General features: G+C 38.3%; 1 protein-coding gene and 1 long non-coding RNA gene across 3 annotated transcripts in view; one reads left to right on the forward strand and one right to left on the reverse strand.

Annotated features, from left to right (window-relative positions):
• LOC128689077 (nucleolar pre-ribosomal-associated protein 1) overlaps positions 1-17833 on the reverse strand; it is a 144739-nt gene that overhangs the window by 23610 nt on the left and 103296 nt on the right. For both annotated transcript variants that reach the window (XM_070087207.1, XM_070087208.1), the window contains 2 exons: positions 923-1140; positions 382-580 (listed from right to left, as the gene is read on the reverse strand). In XM_070087207.1, the coding sequence (XP_069943308.1) occupies positions 382-580; positions 923-1140 (417 nt within the window). The remainder of the gene's footprint in view (positions 1-381; positions 581-922; positions 1141-17833) is intronic.
• LOC128689078 (uncharacterized) overlaps positions 1-17833 on the forward strand; it is a 100099-nt gene that overhangs the window by 18601 nt on the left and 63665 nt on the right. The gene's annotated exons all lie outside the window — the stretch shown is intronic.

A 17833-nucleotide genomic window follows, 5' to 3' on the forward strand; every position in this document is an offset into this window, starting at 1 on the left:
GGAAAGGCAGGATGTTGTGGTTTAGTGAATCATTTGAACTGTGATTTTAGTACACAGTTCTAAAAAGACAGTCAGGAAATGAATGATAGTGAATGTTATTTTAACTCTTAGGGTTACTTTGCCTTAGTGAAACATAGCCAGTGTACCTGACTCACAAAATCGTAATGACACGATTACAAACAAACCATACCGCAGGTTCAAACCCCACCCATGGTATGGTTTGATAGCCAGTGTATTTTCAATTCAATATAAATATAAAACATCATTTAGAAACTATAAAACAAAATATAAAACTTTTTCCCTACTGGTAATATCTCGCAAAATATAACAGTTTAAGTCCATAATGTATTCTTTCTACTTGAGATCCTTAATAATACTTACATAGTACAGTTTGAAAGCAGGTTTGAGGAAGAGATAGTTGAGGACAGGCTGATACATGGGATGTCTCGGCTGTGAGAGAAGCTGAGATGCACGAATAAGGAAATGAGTTGTTAGAGCTGGAAGACGTCGCTGTTTTCCTTCAAGCGCATAGCTGACGACACCCACCAACCACATCCATGGCAATTTTAGTCGCTGGTGGCTAGAACAAATGGATAATTATGAGGTTTAAAAAATATATTGAGTAAATAATTCTATTTAGTTTATCAACATCAAATACAGCAATTGCAAAAATTAGCTAAATATTACGTAATTCAAAATAAGAATCAAGTACAAATCCTATATATACTCTATTGAAATACTAAATTACAGCTAAGAAAAATCTGCTGTAATTTTCTCATGAATGAAATTAATCACTTGATAATAGTAAGACAAAAAATCACTTCAAATTCAAGAGAATATTTTACATTTCAAATGATATCATGCAGCTACCCTATCAACTTTATCTTTTTCTGAATTTTGGAAAATCAAGTATGTTCATTACCTAGATTTTTCCATTTTCTCTACCATACATCTCAGTATAGCAGCACCAGCACCCCAAACATCTCGCTGGTGAGAGGTCATTGCTATAAAGCCAATAGCTACTGCACCATACTCAGCATAATCAATCTCTGGCATATTCTTTTCAGCTAAGTACAACATCAGTGGTATGAGGAAGCGCATGTCATAGACAGATGGGTCTTCTTTTTGTACATCTATTGGCTATTATGAAATGCAGAAAGAAAAGTATCAGAAGGAAACTTAACTCTATAAATAAATATACATATATTTTTTTTTCAACACGCTGGCCGTCTCCCACCTAGGCAGGGTGACCCAAACAAGAAAAAAACACTTTCACCATCATTCACACATAATCACTGTCTGCAGAGGTGCCCAGATATGACAGTTTAGATGTCACTACAAACAACCAATATCCCAAAACCTTCCTTTCAAGTGCAGGCATTGTACTTCCCACCTCCAGTGCCTGCCCTCTGAAGGAGGAGTGAGGATATTTGCAGTTTGGAGGAGCATCTGAACTGGAGTGAATATGGTGAAAGAGTTTTTGGGGCATGCCTGGGGACATGATTAACCCTTTCACTGTTGAGAGCCCTACTCACAAACTTGCTCTCAGTGTCAAAAAATATTAAAATATATTTTTTTTTTTTTCAACAAGTCGGTCGTCTCCCACCGAGGCAGGGTGACCCAAAAAAGAAAAATTCCCCAAAAAGAAAATACTTTCATCATCATTCAACACTTTCACCACACTCACACATTATCACTGCTTTTGCAGAGGTGCCCAGAATACAACAGATTAGAAGCATATACGTATAAAGATACACAACATATCCCTCCAAACTGCCAATATCCCAAACCACTCCTTTAAAGTGCAGGCATTGTACTTCCCATTTCCAGGACTCAAGTCCGACTATATGAAAATAACCGGTTTCCCTGAATCCCTTCACTAAATATTACCCTGCTCACACTCCAACAGATCGTCAGGTCCCAAGTATCATTCGTCTCCATTCACTCCTATCTAACACGCTCATGCACGCTTGCTGGAAGTCCAAGCCCCTCGCCCACAAAACCTCCTTTACCCCCTCTTTCCAACCCTTTCGAGGACGACCCCTACCCCTCTTTCCTTCCCCTATAGATTTATATGCTTTCCATGTCATTCTACTTTGATCCATTCTCTCTAAATGACCAAACCACCTCAACAACCCCTCTTCTGCCCTCTGACTAATGTCTTTATTAACTCCACACCTTCTCCTAATTTCCACACTCTGAATTTTCTGCATAATATTTACACCACACATTGCCCTTAGACAGGACATCTCCACTGCCTCCAACCGTCTCCTCGCTGCTGCATTTACCACCCAAGCTTCACATCCATATAAGAGTGTTGGTACTACTATACTTTCATACATTCCCTTCTTTGCCTCCATAGATAACGTTTTTTGACTCCACATATACCTCAACGCACCACTCACCTTTTTTCCCTCATCAATTCTATGATTAACCTCATCCTTCATAAATCCATCCGCCGACACGTCAACTCCCAAGTATCTGAAAACATTCACTTCTTCCATACTCCTCCTCCCCAATTTGATATCCAATTTTTCTTTATCTAAATCATTTGATACCCTCATCACCTTACTCTTTTCTATGTTCACTTTCAACTTTCTACCTTTACACACATTCTCAAACTCATCCACTAACCTTTGCAATTTTTGTTTAGAATCTCCCATAAGCACAGTATCATCAGCAAAAAGTAACTGTGTCAATTCCCATTTTGAATTTGATTCCCCATAATTTAATCCCACCCCTCTCCCGAACACCCTAGCATTTACTTCTTTTACAACCCCATCTATAAATATATTAAATAACCATGGTGACATTTTATATATATATATATATATATATATATATATATATATATATATATATATATATATATATATATATATATATACATGTATATATATATATATATATATATATATATATATATATATATATATATATATATATATATATATATATATATATATATATATATATATATATTTTTTCTTACCAATATCTTAAGAATAATTTTCTGAGCGTTATAAAAGAAAAGAAAAAGTTTGCGATCAGTATTTGCCGAGATATAGAGGCGTGAAGTTGACAGAAAGTGAACTGCTTATGGCAACATTGGCGACTGCCGCTCACTCAGTAATATTATTTTTACTTTTATTCTATTTTTTCTTTCCTTTTCTAATATTTAATTTTTTCAAGCAATTTTTGTGGCCCGTGAGACCAATATAATGCATAATGTACTATATATATCCACTTGTATGCAACACAATAATTGCACAAATATTGTAAACTTGTTTACACAAACCCATGCTGCCTTCTCCACCCACACCATCTTCCCCACCACCCATGCTGCCTTCCCCACTACCCACACTGTTTTCCCCACCACCCATGCTGGAAGTAAATCATTTTGACTTTTTCTGGGTTATCCTAGGCTCTCTACACATGCTGCTATGTATCATAATTATAATCTATGTAACTGTATTCGTGTATACCTGAATAAGCTTACTTACATGCCGTCTTCCCAACCACCCACACTGTTTTCCCCACCATCCACACTGCCTTCCCCATCACCCACACTGCCTTCCCCATCACCCACGCTGCCTTCCCCACCACCCATGCTGTATTCCCCACCCACACCATCTTCCCCACCATCCATGCTGCCTTCCCCATCACCCATGCTGCCTTCCCCATTACCCATGCTGCTTTCCCCACCATCCATCCTGTCTTCCCCATCATCCACGCTGCCTTTCCCATCACCCATGCTGCCCTCCCTACCACCCACGCTGTCTTCCCTTATCATTACTTTCGGTCACAAACTCCTCAAAACCATGAAATTCATCTTCACTGACACTTCCATCTGTGTTAGAACTATCACTTGGGAAGAGAAGAGCCCCAAATTCACTGGGGAGTGAGATATTCCTTACCGCTAGGCATGGTAAACCAGGCGTACTGAATTGGCATTCCCACAATGAACTGTGGCCTCCCAGATTTATATCATAGAGCACACACTGAGCACACAGACCTATTCTCTCACATGTAGGCCTACCATCTTCCTCCCACCAGATCTGAAGCTCCTAGAATTTTGGTGTAGTATTACGGGACCAACACTGGCTTGTAAGACGTAATATTATGGGACCAACAGTTTAAGGATTAATGAACAGAGGGAAGGTTGCTCTATTGGTTGGAATTCTAGTATACATTCTGGACTGTTCTTGAATTAAATTTTTTTCAATTTTGGGTAAAACTGACCATATTACCAACTTCTGTGCACATTATAATAAAGTTGTTCTGATAGTTGAATGGTCTGTTTCTTGTGCTCAATTGATAGACTGGAATGCATACTTGCATAATAGCTAGGGATTGGTTGAACTGAGTACTGAAATAGGCTTAAAACAGGATTCAAAGTGGGCAAAATTGTCTAGACCACCAACTCCATGTCTGCACAATTCTTCAAGTTTTCCATTAAATTTTACATTTTAGATGTCATTTTTTTTCTCTCAACCTTTCAGCCATCTTCCATTGAGGCAGGGTGATCCAAAAAGAAACACTTTCCCCATCATTCAACACTTTCACCATCATTCACACACAATCCTGCCTTTGCAGAGGTGCCCAGATATGACAGTTCAGATATTACTCCAAACAGCCAATATCTCAAACCCCACCACCAGGACTCAAGTCCGGTTTTCCTGACTCCCTTCACAAAATATTACCCTACTCACACTCCAACAACTTGTCGTGTCCCCAAAACTATTCATTTCCATTCACTATTATCTAACACGCTCATACATACCTGCTGTATGTCCAAGCCCCTTTGAACACAAAACCTCTTTTACCCCCTCTCTCCATCCTTTTCTAGGATGGCCCCTACCCCTCCTCCCCTCCACTACAATTTATACACCCTCCAAGCCTTCCTATTTTGCTCCATCCTCTGTTATTATTATTATTATGCTCATTGCCTTTGACATACCTTGTTTGCTGAGTTTAATCATTCCTAACTTGGTAATATTATTATGCTCACTGCCATCGACGTACCTTGTTCACTGAGTTTAATCATTCCTAACTTGGTATTTAAAGTAAGAGGCTTACGACTCCTCTTTTTATCACAACTACTCTTAAATACCCTCATAAATGAGAGAACAAGAGAGATGTGGAGAATGTAAACAGAGTGAATGGGTGGTAGGTGGTCAGATGAAAACATAACACCGGTCTACTTTCTGTTGATGTGCGTTCGTTTCATATTATGCATGCATTTTTGAAGCTTTTTATCCATAATACAAACACTTTACATTGTGTACAAGTTGCCTTCATGTTGGTGCAGTAGAAGAAATAACAGCAACACTCCCATTCTCAAGCAGCACATTATTTGTAGAGCGAAAGATGCTGTGAGTGGAGGCATACGAAAAGAATATTTTTCTACAGTTACTCCCAGTAATACTATACTGTACACAGTTTCTCATAGATGGATTAATGAAACTGTCTATAATAACATATGACATTTAACCCCTTGAGGGTCCAGACCCCCAATCTGAAGTGTCCACAGGGTCAAAAAAAAAAAAAAAAGGTTATTTTTCCTTATGAAATGGTAGAGAATCTTTTTCTGAAGGTAATAAAACAAAAAGCATAAAATTTGATGGAAAACTGATGAAATTATTCTTTCATGAATTTTGCTGAGTCGGCAATATTTACGTATCAGCGATTTTGGCCAATTTGACTTGTATTTTAGGTCAATTACATTGTTCCAGTTGACCAAATTCTTAGCTATTTCACTAGTATGCCTTCTATTTTATCGACTGAGCACAAGAAACTGCCCAATCAACTATTTCAACTACGAAATAAAGTGATCAGTAAGTGGTAATTTGGCCAATTTCACACAAATTTCAAAATACAGTGGAACCTTGACTTACAAGTTTAATTCATTCCAGAAGCTAGCTCATAACTCAATTTACTCATATATCAAATTAATTTTCCTCATTTAAATTAATTGAAAAGCCATTTATTTATCTATCACACTTCATCTAATATGACATAATAAACAATTTAATTAACACAGAAACATTATATATACAGGTAGACAGAGAGACACACAGGTAGACAGAAAGACAGACACAGGTAGACAGAAAGACACACAGGTAGACAGAAAGACACACACAGGTAGACAAAGACAGACACAGGTACACATAAAGACAGACACACAGGTAGACAAAGACAGACACACAGGTAGACAGAAAGACAGACACACAGGTAGACAGAAAGACAGACACACAGGTAGACAGAAAGACAGACACACAGGTAGACAGAAAGACACACACACAGGTAGACAGAAAGACAGACACACAGGTAGACAAAGACAGACACACAAGTAGACACACAGACACACATTCCATGACATTCACTGACAGTGATAAGGAAATGTGTAGAATTTTTAACACATACTTCCTCTCAGTTTTTACACAGGAGGATACCAGCGATATTCCAGTAATGATAAATTATGTAGAACAGGACGATAATAAACTGTGTACTATTAGGGTCACAAGTGACATGGTCCTTAGGCAAATAGATAAATTAAAACCTAACAAATCCCCAGGCCCTGATGAACTGTATGCAAGGGTTCTAAAGGAATGTAAAGAGGAGCTTAGCACACCTTTGGCTAATCTTTTCAACATATCACTACAAACTGGCATGGTGCCAGATAAGTGGAAAATGGCAAATGTGATACCTATTTTCAAAACAGGTGACAGGTCCTTAGCTTCGAACTATAGACCAATAAGCCTAACCTCCATAGTGGGAAAATTTATGGAATCAATAATTGCCGAGGCAGTTCGTAGCCACCTTGAAAAGCATAAATTAATCAACGAATCTCAGCATGGTTTTACAAAGGGGCGTTCCTGCCTTACGAATTTATTAACTTTTTTCACTAAGGTATTTGAGGAGGTAGATCATGGTAATGAATATGATATTGTGTATATGGACTTCAGTAAGGCTTTTGACAGGGTCCCACATCAGAGACTATTGAGGAAAATTAAAGCACATGGAATAGGAGGAGAAATTTTTTCCTGGATAGAGGCATGGTTGACAAATAGGCAGCAGAGAGTTTGCATAAATGGGGAGAAATCAGAGTGGGGAAGTGTCACGAGCGGTGTTCCACAGGGGTCAGTGTTGGGCCCCCTGCTGTTCACAATCTACATAAACGACATAGATGAGGGCATAAAGAGCGACATCGGCAAGTTTGCCGATGACACCAAAATAGGCCGTCGAATTCATTCTGACGAGGACATTCGAGCACTCCAGGAAGATTTGAATAGACTGATGCAGTGGTCGGAGAAGTGGCAGATGCAGTTTAATATAGACAAATGCAAAGTTCTAAATGTTGGACAGGACAATAACCATGCCACATATAAACTAAATAATGTAGATCTTAATATTACGGATTGCGAAAAAGATTTAGGAGTTCTGGTTAGCAGTAATCTGAAACCAAGACAACAGTGCATAAGTGTTCGCAATAAAGCTAATAGAATCCTTGGCTTCATATCAAGAAGCATAAATAATAGGAGTCCTCAGGTTGTTCTTCAACTCTATACATCCTTGGTTAGGCCTCATTTAGATTATGCTGCACAGTTTTGGTCACCTTATTACAGAATGGATATAAATTCTCTGGAAAATGTACAAAGGAGGATGACAAAGTTGATCCCATGTATCAGAAACCTTCCCTATGAGGATAGACTAAGGGCCCTGAATCTGCACTCTCTAGAAAGACGTAGAATTAGGGGGGATATGATTGAGGTGTATAAATGGAAGACAGGAATAAATAAAGGGGATGTAAATAGTGTGCTGAAAATATCTAGCCTAGACAGGACTCGCAGCAATGGTTTTAAGTTGGAAAAATTCAGATTCAGGAAGGATATAGGAAAGTACTGGTTTGGTAATAGAGTTGTGGATGAGTGGAACAAACTCCCAAGTACCGTTATAGAGGCCAGAACGTTGTGTAGCTTTAAAAATAGGTTGGATAAATACATGAGTGGATGTGGGTGGGTGTGAGTTAGACCTGATAGCTTGTGCTACCAGGTCGGTTGCCGTGTTCCTCCCTTAAGTCAATGTGACCTGACCTGACTAGGTTGGGTGCATTGGCTTAAGCCGGTAGGAGACTTGGACCTGCCTCGCATGGACCAGTAGGCCTTCTGCAGTGTTCCTTCGTTCTTATGTTCTTATGTTCTTCTTATTTTGATTCTTTATTCTCACACAGAATTTCTAATCACACCAAAAAATAGAAGATTTACTGTTATGCAATAACTGTATATATAATATCAGTACTTTCATGAATGCACATTAGACCCACCAGTTGATGTGTATTGGACACGTGATGTAATTTGTTCACTCCTGAACATTGGTAAAAATTGAACATTTCTGTTACTCTGAGCTTAATTTCAAGCTATTTTCATTCCTAAAACCAAATAAAATCATCTCTATTTCTGTAATATGTCTTCCATTCTATCAAATGAGACTAAGAAACTGTGAATACAACCATAAAAACCATATGAAAATACACTGCGAAATTGATGTTTTAATCCAAAAACACAGTCACAGATTTATTTTTCTCATTATGCACTGTGTGCTGCAGGATTTTTTTATATGGTGCACACTTACCACACATACCCATTCTCTTATATCTAAGCCCAAATTTACCATTCACATCTTATCTGAGTGAGCTGAGCTTATGACATAGTACTATGGCACTGACCCTGGCTTCAAAGCCGTAGAAATATGGCACGGACCCTCAAGGGGCTAAAGAGCCCTGGAGCGACTATTTATTATTTTATTGTGTCTTCAACACTAGTGAGACACTCTTATTGATTTTAATGTGTACCTGCATGCCAGCACAGTGTGACAGTTTATTTGGGTATAGGTACACATATATCGGATCATTATTTAGTTGCAGTTGCAGTTAGAGTAAGAGGTAGATGGGGCAAAAGGAATATGCCAACAGCAAATAAGAAAGAGGTGAAAGGGGCTGCTGCGCCAGCCTTCGTCGGGTGTCGACTTCTCTCTCTCGCCTGAGTATCAGTGACAAATTTCCCCCATTCTCTCTGGGATGCTTGTCCTCATCTATTTTGCCTGCCGGGCACTCTACAGGAGGGGCACCTGTTCATCGGCTTACTTTAGCCAGCTCCTTTTCCCGTTCTGCGGAAAATTCTTTAACGGTCTTTGTTGGGAAGCCGGTTACTGAACTCAGGTGGGAGTGTGGGTGTTCCTCTCTGGTGGGGCTTGGAAAGGGGGTCCACCAGATCTAATTGGAAACCTCAAGTTTCTATTTCTATTTACAAAGGAACTTTTGTTCCTTTTCTCTCATCGCCCAGCCTTGGGCAACAATTTTTTATTGTGCCATCAAGAAACCGAGCTCGATACGGCTTATGGTGTCAGTGGCCCTGATAAACCCAACAAAGAAAGAAAAAGAAAGACAGAAAGGTGAAAGTTTATAAACTAAGGGAAGAGGAAGGTAGGGTGAGATATAAGCAACTACTGGCAGAAAGGTGGGCTAGTGCAAGTATGGGTAGTGGGGGGGTTGAAGAGAGGTGGAATAGTTTTAAAAATGCAGTGTTAGAATGTTGGACAAAAGTTTGTGGTTATAGAAGGGTGGGTGCAGGAGGAAAGAGGAGTGATTGGTGGAATGATGAGGTAAAGGATGCGATAAAAGAGAAAAAAGGTTGCTTATGAGAGGTTTTTACAAAGCAGAAGTGATATAAGAAGGGCACAGCATATGGAGAGTAAATGAAAGGTGAAGAGAGTGTTAAGAGAGGGGAAAAGAAGAGCAAATAACAGAGTGGGAGAGGCACTGTCAACAAATTTTGCTGAGAATAAGAAAAAAATTTGGAGTGAGATAAACAGGTTAAGAAACCCTAGGGAACAAATGGATATGTCAAATAAAAACTTAGTCGGGGTGTTAGTAGATAGGGAGTTGGAGGTATTGGGTAGATGGTGGGAATATTTTGAGAAAGGGAGTAATTTCATGCACTGGCCAGGGAGGTATAACATCTTTTAGGAGTGAAGAAGAGCAGGATGTGAGTGTGGGGGAGGTTCATGAGGCATTACGTAGAATGAAAGGGGGTAAAGCAGCTGGAACTGACGGGATCATGACAGAAAAGTTGAAAGCAGGGGGAGGGGGATATAGTGTTGGAGTGGTTGGTACTTTTGTTGAATAAATGTATGAAAGAGGGGAAGGTACCTAGGGATTGGTGGAGAGCATGTATAGTCCCTTTATATAAAAGGAAGGGGGACAAAAGAGACTGTAAAAATTATAGGGGAATGCAGATGAACAAGGAGGATTTAGAATAGGGAGGGGATGTGTAGATTAAGTGTTTACATTGAAGCATATATGTGAACAGTATTTAGACAGAAGTAGGGAAGTTTTCATTGCATTTATAGATTTAGAAAAGGCATATGATAGTGGATAGAGGAGCAATGTGGCATATGTTGCAAGTGCATGGAATAGGTAGTAAGTTACTAAATTCTGTAAAAAGTTTTTATGAGGATAATGAAGCTCAAGTTAAGTGTGTGGAGGAGAGGGAAATTACTTCCCAGGAAAAGTAGGTCTCAGACAGGGATGTGTAATGTCACCATGGTTGTTTAACCCTTTCAGGGTCAACAGGCCCTCTCCCAGACTTGTTCTCAGGGTTGAGAAAGAAAAAAAAAAAAAAAAAAAAAATTCTTTTGAAAAGATAGTTTTTTTTTTCTAAACATTATAGGCTAAAAAATTTTTTTTTGCCATTAATACTTACCGAGATATGGAGGTGTAAAGTTGAAAGAAAATGAGCCGCATGTGGCATCATTGCCGACTGCCGGTCACCCGGTATTTTTTTATTTACTTTTTTCTACTTTTTTCTATTATTTTTAAATTTTTTTTCAAGTAACTTTTATGGCCTGTGAGACCAATATGAGCACTATTTTGTAAGTTTTTTATCTTTATTTACTACACAATAACTGCAAAAACACTGTTGTCACTATAGTGTTTACAAAACTTTACACAAACAAACGATATACATGTAAAATGTTATTTATTACTATTTTTCTATATATTATATACACATACAGTCACAGGACATGTTTCTAGAAGTTCTGCAGCCTGTGGAACTCTTTGAAACATGGTGTTGTGCACAGTGGTGTTTTACACTCCTCACACATAAAACGAGTGTCTCTGCGTTGTTGTGGGCATCTTTTTGTATATGAACAGACGTAACATCTCTTCTGAGCCTTTTTCTTGAAAGCAGTAGCAGGCAGTTGTATTAGGAAATGATCACCATGCTTCAGATGAGAAGGTAGTTGTTGATAATTTAGTGGGCAGTTTTCTATTGCAGGTGTTGTTCCTTGGTACTTGAATACTATTTGTCTGATGACAGACAAACAAAATTTGCCATATGGTGGCTTGTTTCTGGTCCTCATCTTATACATATTATAAGCATTGAGCATGGAAATGTCCAGAAGATTGAAAAAAGAGTTTTATGTACCACTTATAACTCTTGTGAACACAATCAGCAAACCCAATCTGCATGTCACATTTGTCCACTAAACACATATTGAAGGTGTAATCAATCACAGCTGCAGGTTTTAGAATGGGTTCATTGGTCTCTCTATTCTGCCTGCCAGTGTTTGTCATTTCGTTAGGTGAACTGATGACAACAGTGCGACATCTCGTTTGTCATGCCACCGAAATGCCATGATGTCATTGGCAGAAAACGCCTGCACCTCACCTCTATGAGTGCCAACGTCAAACCTGGGGATACGCTTACGATTTGTACGCACAGTGCCACAAACATCTGCCATGTTCACTCGCAAAAAATCACTGAGTGAGTTGCTCATGTACCAGTTTTTTTTTTTTCAACAAACCGGCTGTATCCCACCGAGGCAGGGTGGCCCAAAAAGAAAAACAAAAGTTTCTCTTTTTTAAATTTAGTAATTTATACAGGAGAAGGGGTTACTAACACCTTGCTCCCGGCATTTTAGTCGCCTCTTACAACACGCATGGCTTACGGAGGAAGAATTCTGTTCCACTTCCCCATGGAGATAAGAGGAATTAAACAAGAACAAGAACTAGAAACAAAATAGCAGAAAACCCAGAAGGGTGTGTACATATATAAATATATGCTTGTACATGTATGCGTAGTGTGACCTAAGCCTAAGTAGAAGTTACAAGACGTACCTGAAATCTTGCATGTTTATGAGACAGAAAAAAGGACACCAGCAATCCTACCATCATGTAAAACAATTACAGACTTTCGCTTTACACTCACTTGGCAGGACGGTAGTACCTCTCTGGGCGGTTGCTGTCTTCCAACCTACTACCTAGGACAGGTACTATCTTTCGACATTTAAAGATCCCTAGAGCAATAAAATGCATTTAGTGTACACTCATTACATATCTTAAAATATTTTTAGTCTTAATGGTCTTAATATTGGGTGCAAGGTGAATAGTAGGGTAGGTAGGTATAAGAGTGTTTTAAGTATTGTAACCCTATCTGGCCACCCCACCCACTCTATACTCTAGAGCGATAAAATGCATATACAGTACACTCATTACTTACCTTGAAATATTTGTAGTCTTAATGTAGGGTGCAAGGTGAGTAAGCAAGATTAAACGAATAAACGAGAGAGAGACAGAATGAGTACACGAGAGAGTAATAGGTTCGCGAGTTCTGTAAACAAACCAGCCAGATGCGCATGGTTTTAGTTATAATAATAATGTAGGTATGTAGTCCACCTGGGATGCATACCTACACCTACTTACATACCATGTTTATATGCTATGTAACATGTTTATATAATTTTGAAGAAAATATCATAGACTGATTAATAAAAATGTCTATATTAACATTTTATACATATTTAGTGAACCTCAGAGTGATTATTCTTGTTATTATTATTATTATTATTAATATGGTGTCTTCAAGATTAATAAGACACTCTCAGTGATTTTAATGTTTACCTGCATACCAGCACAGTGTGTAAGTTTACTTAGGTACAGGTGCAAATAAGTATAATTATCATGCAAATAAGTATAATTATCAGTTATAATAATAATGTAGGTAAGTAGCCCGCCTGGGTTATATACCTACATAGCATGTTTATATAAACACAGCATGTTTACATGCTATGTAACATGTTTCTTATATAATTTTGAAGAAAATATCACAGATGGATTAATGAAAATGTCTATATTAACATAAAATAAGACATTTAATGTGCCCAAGAGTAATAATTATTAATATTACGAAATGTTTTCCCTCCGTCCAGCAACCACACTTCCATAGCATATAAACAGCATGTTTATATGCTACGTAATGTGTTTCTTATATAATTTTGAAAAAAATATTGTAGATGGATTATTGAAAATATCTATATTGACGGAGTATTTGAAGGAGTAGCAATAATGTTAAAGGATAAGTTAGGGCAGGAAAAGAGGGACTACAAATGTATTAATTCAAGGATTATGTGGAGTAAAATAAAGGCTGGATGTGAAAAGTGGGTTACAGTAAGTGTATATGCACCTGTAGAAGAGAGAAGTGTAGAGGAGAGAGAGAGATTTTGGGAAATGTTGAGTGAATGCGTGAGGAGTTTTGAACCATGTGTGAGGGTAATGGTGGTTGGGGATTTCAATGCTAAAGTGGGCAAAAATGTTGTGGAGGGAGTAGTAGGTAAATTTGGGGTACCAGGGGTAAATGAAAATGGGGAGCCTTTAATTGAGCTATGTGTAGAAAGAGGTTTGGTAATAAGTAATACATATTTTATGAAAAAGAGGATAAATAAATATACAAGGTATGATATAGCACGTAATGAAAGTAGTTTGTTAGATTATGTATTGGTGGATAAAATGTTGATGGGTAGGCTACAGGATGTACACGTTTATAGAGGGGCAACTGATATATCGGATCATTATTTAGTTGTAGCTACAGTTAGAGTAAGAGGTAGATGGGAAAAGAGGAAAATGATAACAACAAGCAAGAGGGAGGTGAAAGCGTATAAACTAAGGGAGGAGGAAGTTCGGGTGAGATATAAGCAACTATTGGCAGAAAGGTGGGCTTGTGCAAGTATGAGTAGTAGGGGGTTGAAGAGGGTTGGAATAGTTTTAAAAATGCAGTATTAGAATGTCGGGCAGAAGTTTGTGGTTATAGGAGGGTGGGGGCAGAAGGAATGAGGAGTGATTGGTGGAATGATGAAGTAAAGGGTGTGATAAAAGAGAAAAAGTTAGCTTATGAGAGGTTTTTACAAAGCAGAAGTGTTATAAGAAGAGTAGAGTATATGGAGAGTAAAAGAAAGGTGAAGAGAGTGGTGAGAGAGTGCAAAAGGAGAGCAGATGATAGAGTGGGAGAGGCACTGTCAAGAAATTTGAATGAAAATAAGAAAAATTTTTGGAGTTAAACAAGTTAAGAAAGCCTAGAGAACGAATGGATTTGTCCGTTAAAAACAGAGTAGGGGAGTTAGTAGATGGGGAGATGGAGGTTTTGGGTAGATAGCGAGAATATTTTGAGGAACTTTTAAATGTCAACGAAGAAAGGGAAGCGGTAATTTCATGCACTGGTCAGGGAGGTATACAATCTTTTAGGAGTGAAAAACAGGATGTGAGTGTGGGGAAGGTGCGTGAGGCATTACGTAGAATGAAAGGGGGTAAAGCAGCTGGAACTGACGGGCTCATGACAGAAATGCTAAAAGCAGGGGGGGATATAGTGTTGGAGTGGTTGGTATTTTTTTTAATAAATGTATGAAAGAGGGGAAGGTACCTAGGGATTGGCAGAGAGCATGTATAGTCCCTTTATATAAAGGGAAGGGGGACAAGAGAGACTGTAAAAATTATAGAGGAATAAGTTTACTGAGTATACCAGGAAAAAGTGTACGGTAGGGTTATAATTGAAAGAATTAGAGGTAAGACAGAATGTAGGATTGTGGATGAGTAAGGAGGTTACAGAGTGGGTAGGGGATGTGTAGATCAAGTGTTTACATTGAAGCATATATGTGAACAGTATTTAGATAGAGGGAGGGAAGTTTTTATTGCATTTGTGGATTTAGATAAGGCATATGATAGAGTGGATAGGAGAGCAATGTGGCAGATGTTGCAAGTATATGGAATAGGTGGTAAGTTACTAAATGCTGTAAAGAGTTTTTATGAGGATAGTGAGACTCAGGTTAGGGTGTGTAGAAGAGAGGGAGACTACTTCCCAATAAAAGTAGGTCTTAGACAGGGATGTGTAATGTCACCATGGTTGTTTAATATATTTATAGATGGGGATGTAAAAGAAGTAAATGCTAGGGTGTTCGGGAGAGAGGTGGGGATTAAATTATGGGGAATCAAATACAAAATGGGAATTGACACAGTTGCTTTTTGCTGATGATACTGTGCTCATGGGAGATTCTGAAGAAAAATTGCAAAGGTTAGTGGATGAGTTTGAGAGTGTGTGTAAAGGTAGAAAGTTGAAAGTGAACAAAGAAAAGAGTAAGGTGATGAGGGTATCAAATGATTTAGATAAAGAAAAATTGGATATCAAATTGGGGAGGAGTATGGAAGAAGTGAATGTTTTCAGATATTTGGGAGTTGACGTGTCGGTGGATGGATTTATGAAGGATGAGATTAATCATAGAATTGATGAGGGAAAAAAGGTGAGTGGTGCGTTGAGGTATATGTGGAGACAAAAAAGTTATCTATGGAGGCACAGAAGGGAATGTATGAAAGTATAGTAATACCAACACTCTTATATGGGTGTGAAGCTTGGGTTGTGAATGCAGTAGCGAGGAGGCGGTTGGAGGCAGTGGAGATGTCCTGTCTAAGGGCAATGTGTGGTGTAAATATTATGCAGAAAATTCGGAGTGTGGAAATTAGGAGAAGGTGTGGAGTTAATCCTTTGACTGTCGCGGCCGTATATATACGTCTTACGAGGTACCATGTTTGACGTATATTTTTTTTTTTTATTATCACACTGGCCGATTCCCACCAAGGCAGGGTGGCCCGAAAAAGAAAAACTTTCACCATCATTCACTCCATCACTGTCTTGCCAGAAGGGTGCTTTACACTACAGTTTTTAAACTGCAACATTAACACCCCTCCTTCAGAGTGTTAATGTTGCAGTTTAAAAACGTATATATACTCATAAATTCTAGCAGCTTCAAATCAAGCAGGAGAAAGCTGGTAGGCCCACATGTGAGAGAATGGGTCTGTGTGGTCAGTGTGCACCATATAAAAAAAATCCTGGAGGACGCAGTGCATAATGAGAAAAAAAAAACTCCAACCGTTTATTTTAATTAAAATGCCGACTTTGTGGTCTATTTTCGTATAGTATTTATGGTTGTATTCTCGTTTTCTTTGTCTCATTTGATAGAATGGAAAACATATTATAGAAATAGAGTTGATTTTGATTGATTTTACTACAAAAAGAACCTAGAAATGGAGCTCAAAGTTGGGGAAATGTTTGATTTTTGCTAATGTTCAAAAGTAAACAAATGATGCCATTGTCCAATAAATGTCCAACTAGCCATTCTAATATGCAGTCATGAATGGGTTGATGTTATTTATACAATTATTACAGAATTGAAGTAGTCTGCATAATAGTAAGTCTTCTATTTTTTGTTTGAATAAAAATTCAAAATAGAAAGCAAGAGTAATATTAGAGAGGCCTGGAGACATGACTGATGAGCAAAGAAAATGTTATTTTAGAGCCAGGAATGTCTGCATTGTTCATTCTGGACCTTATTTTGAAATTGTCATATTTTTTAGTTTTCGTGAAATTGGCCAAATTGCAAATTTCTGACTACATTATTAGGTAGTTGAAATCGGTAAATGGGCAGTTTCTTGTACTCAATCGATAGAAGAAATGGAGTTCTAAAGAAATAGCTATGAGTTTTGGCGACTGGAATAATGGAATTAGCTGAAAATAGGGCTCAAAGTGGGCGAAATCACCGATTTGTAAACAGCGCCGAGGTCGCTAACTTCGCGAGAGCATAATTCCATCAGTTTTCCATCAAATTTTGTTTTTTTGGTGTCATTACAATCGGGAAAAGATTCTCTATCATTTCATAAGAAAAAATAATTTTTTTTTTTAAATTTTGCGACACCAGGAGACACCTCAGGATTGGGGGTTGTGAGAGTCAAAGGGTTAATAAAAGTATTAGTCAGAGGGCTGAAGAGGGGTTGTTGAGGTGGTTTGGTCATTTAGAGAGAATGGATCAAAGTAGAATGACATGGAAAGCGTATAAATCTGTAGGGGAAGGAAGGCGGGGTAGGGATTGTTCACGAAAAGGTTGGAGGGAGGGTGTAAAGGAGGTTTTGTGAGCTAGGGGCTTAGACTTCCAGCAAGTGTGCGTGAGCATGTCAGATAGGAGTGAATGGAGACGAATGGTATTTGGGACCTGACGATCTGTTGGAGCGTGAGCAGGGTAATATTTAGTGAAGGGATTCAGGGAAACCGGTTATTTTTATATAGCCAGATTTGAGTCCTGGAAATAGGAAGTACAATGCCTGCACTCTAAAGGAGGGGTTTGGGATATTAGCAGTTTGGAGGGATATGTTGTGTATCTTTATAGGTATATGCTTCTAAGCTGTTGTGTTCCAAGCACCTCTGCAAAAACAGTGATTATATGTGAGTGAGGTGAAAGTGTTGAATGATGATGAAAGTATTTTCTTTTTGGGGATTTTCTTTCTTTTTTGGGTCACCCTGCCTCGGTGGGAGATGGCCAACTTGTTAAAAAAAAAATCTATATTGCCGTAAAGTAAGGCATTTAATGTACCCAAGGGTGATTTTATTACATAATAGAGAGATGTGCTCACAGAGAATGTAAACAAACCAAGTAGTGCATGCCGTATTTGAAA

Source organism: Cherax quadricarinatus, chromosome 21, assembly GCF_038502225.1.
Source record: "Cherax quadricarinatus isolate ZL_2023a chromosome 21, ASM3850222v1, whole genome shotgun sequence".
Lineage (NCBI taxonomy): Eukaryota > Metazoa > Arthropoda > Malacostraca > Decapoda > Parastacidae > Cherax > Cherax quadricarinatus.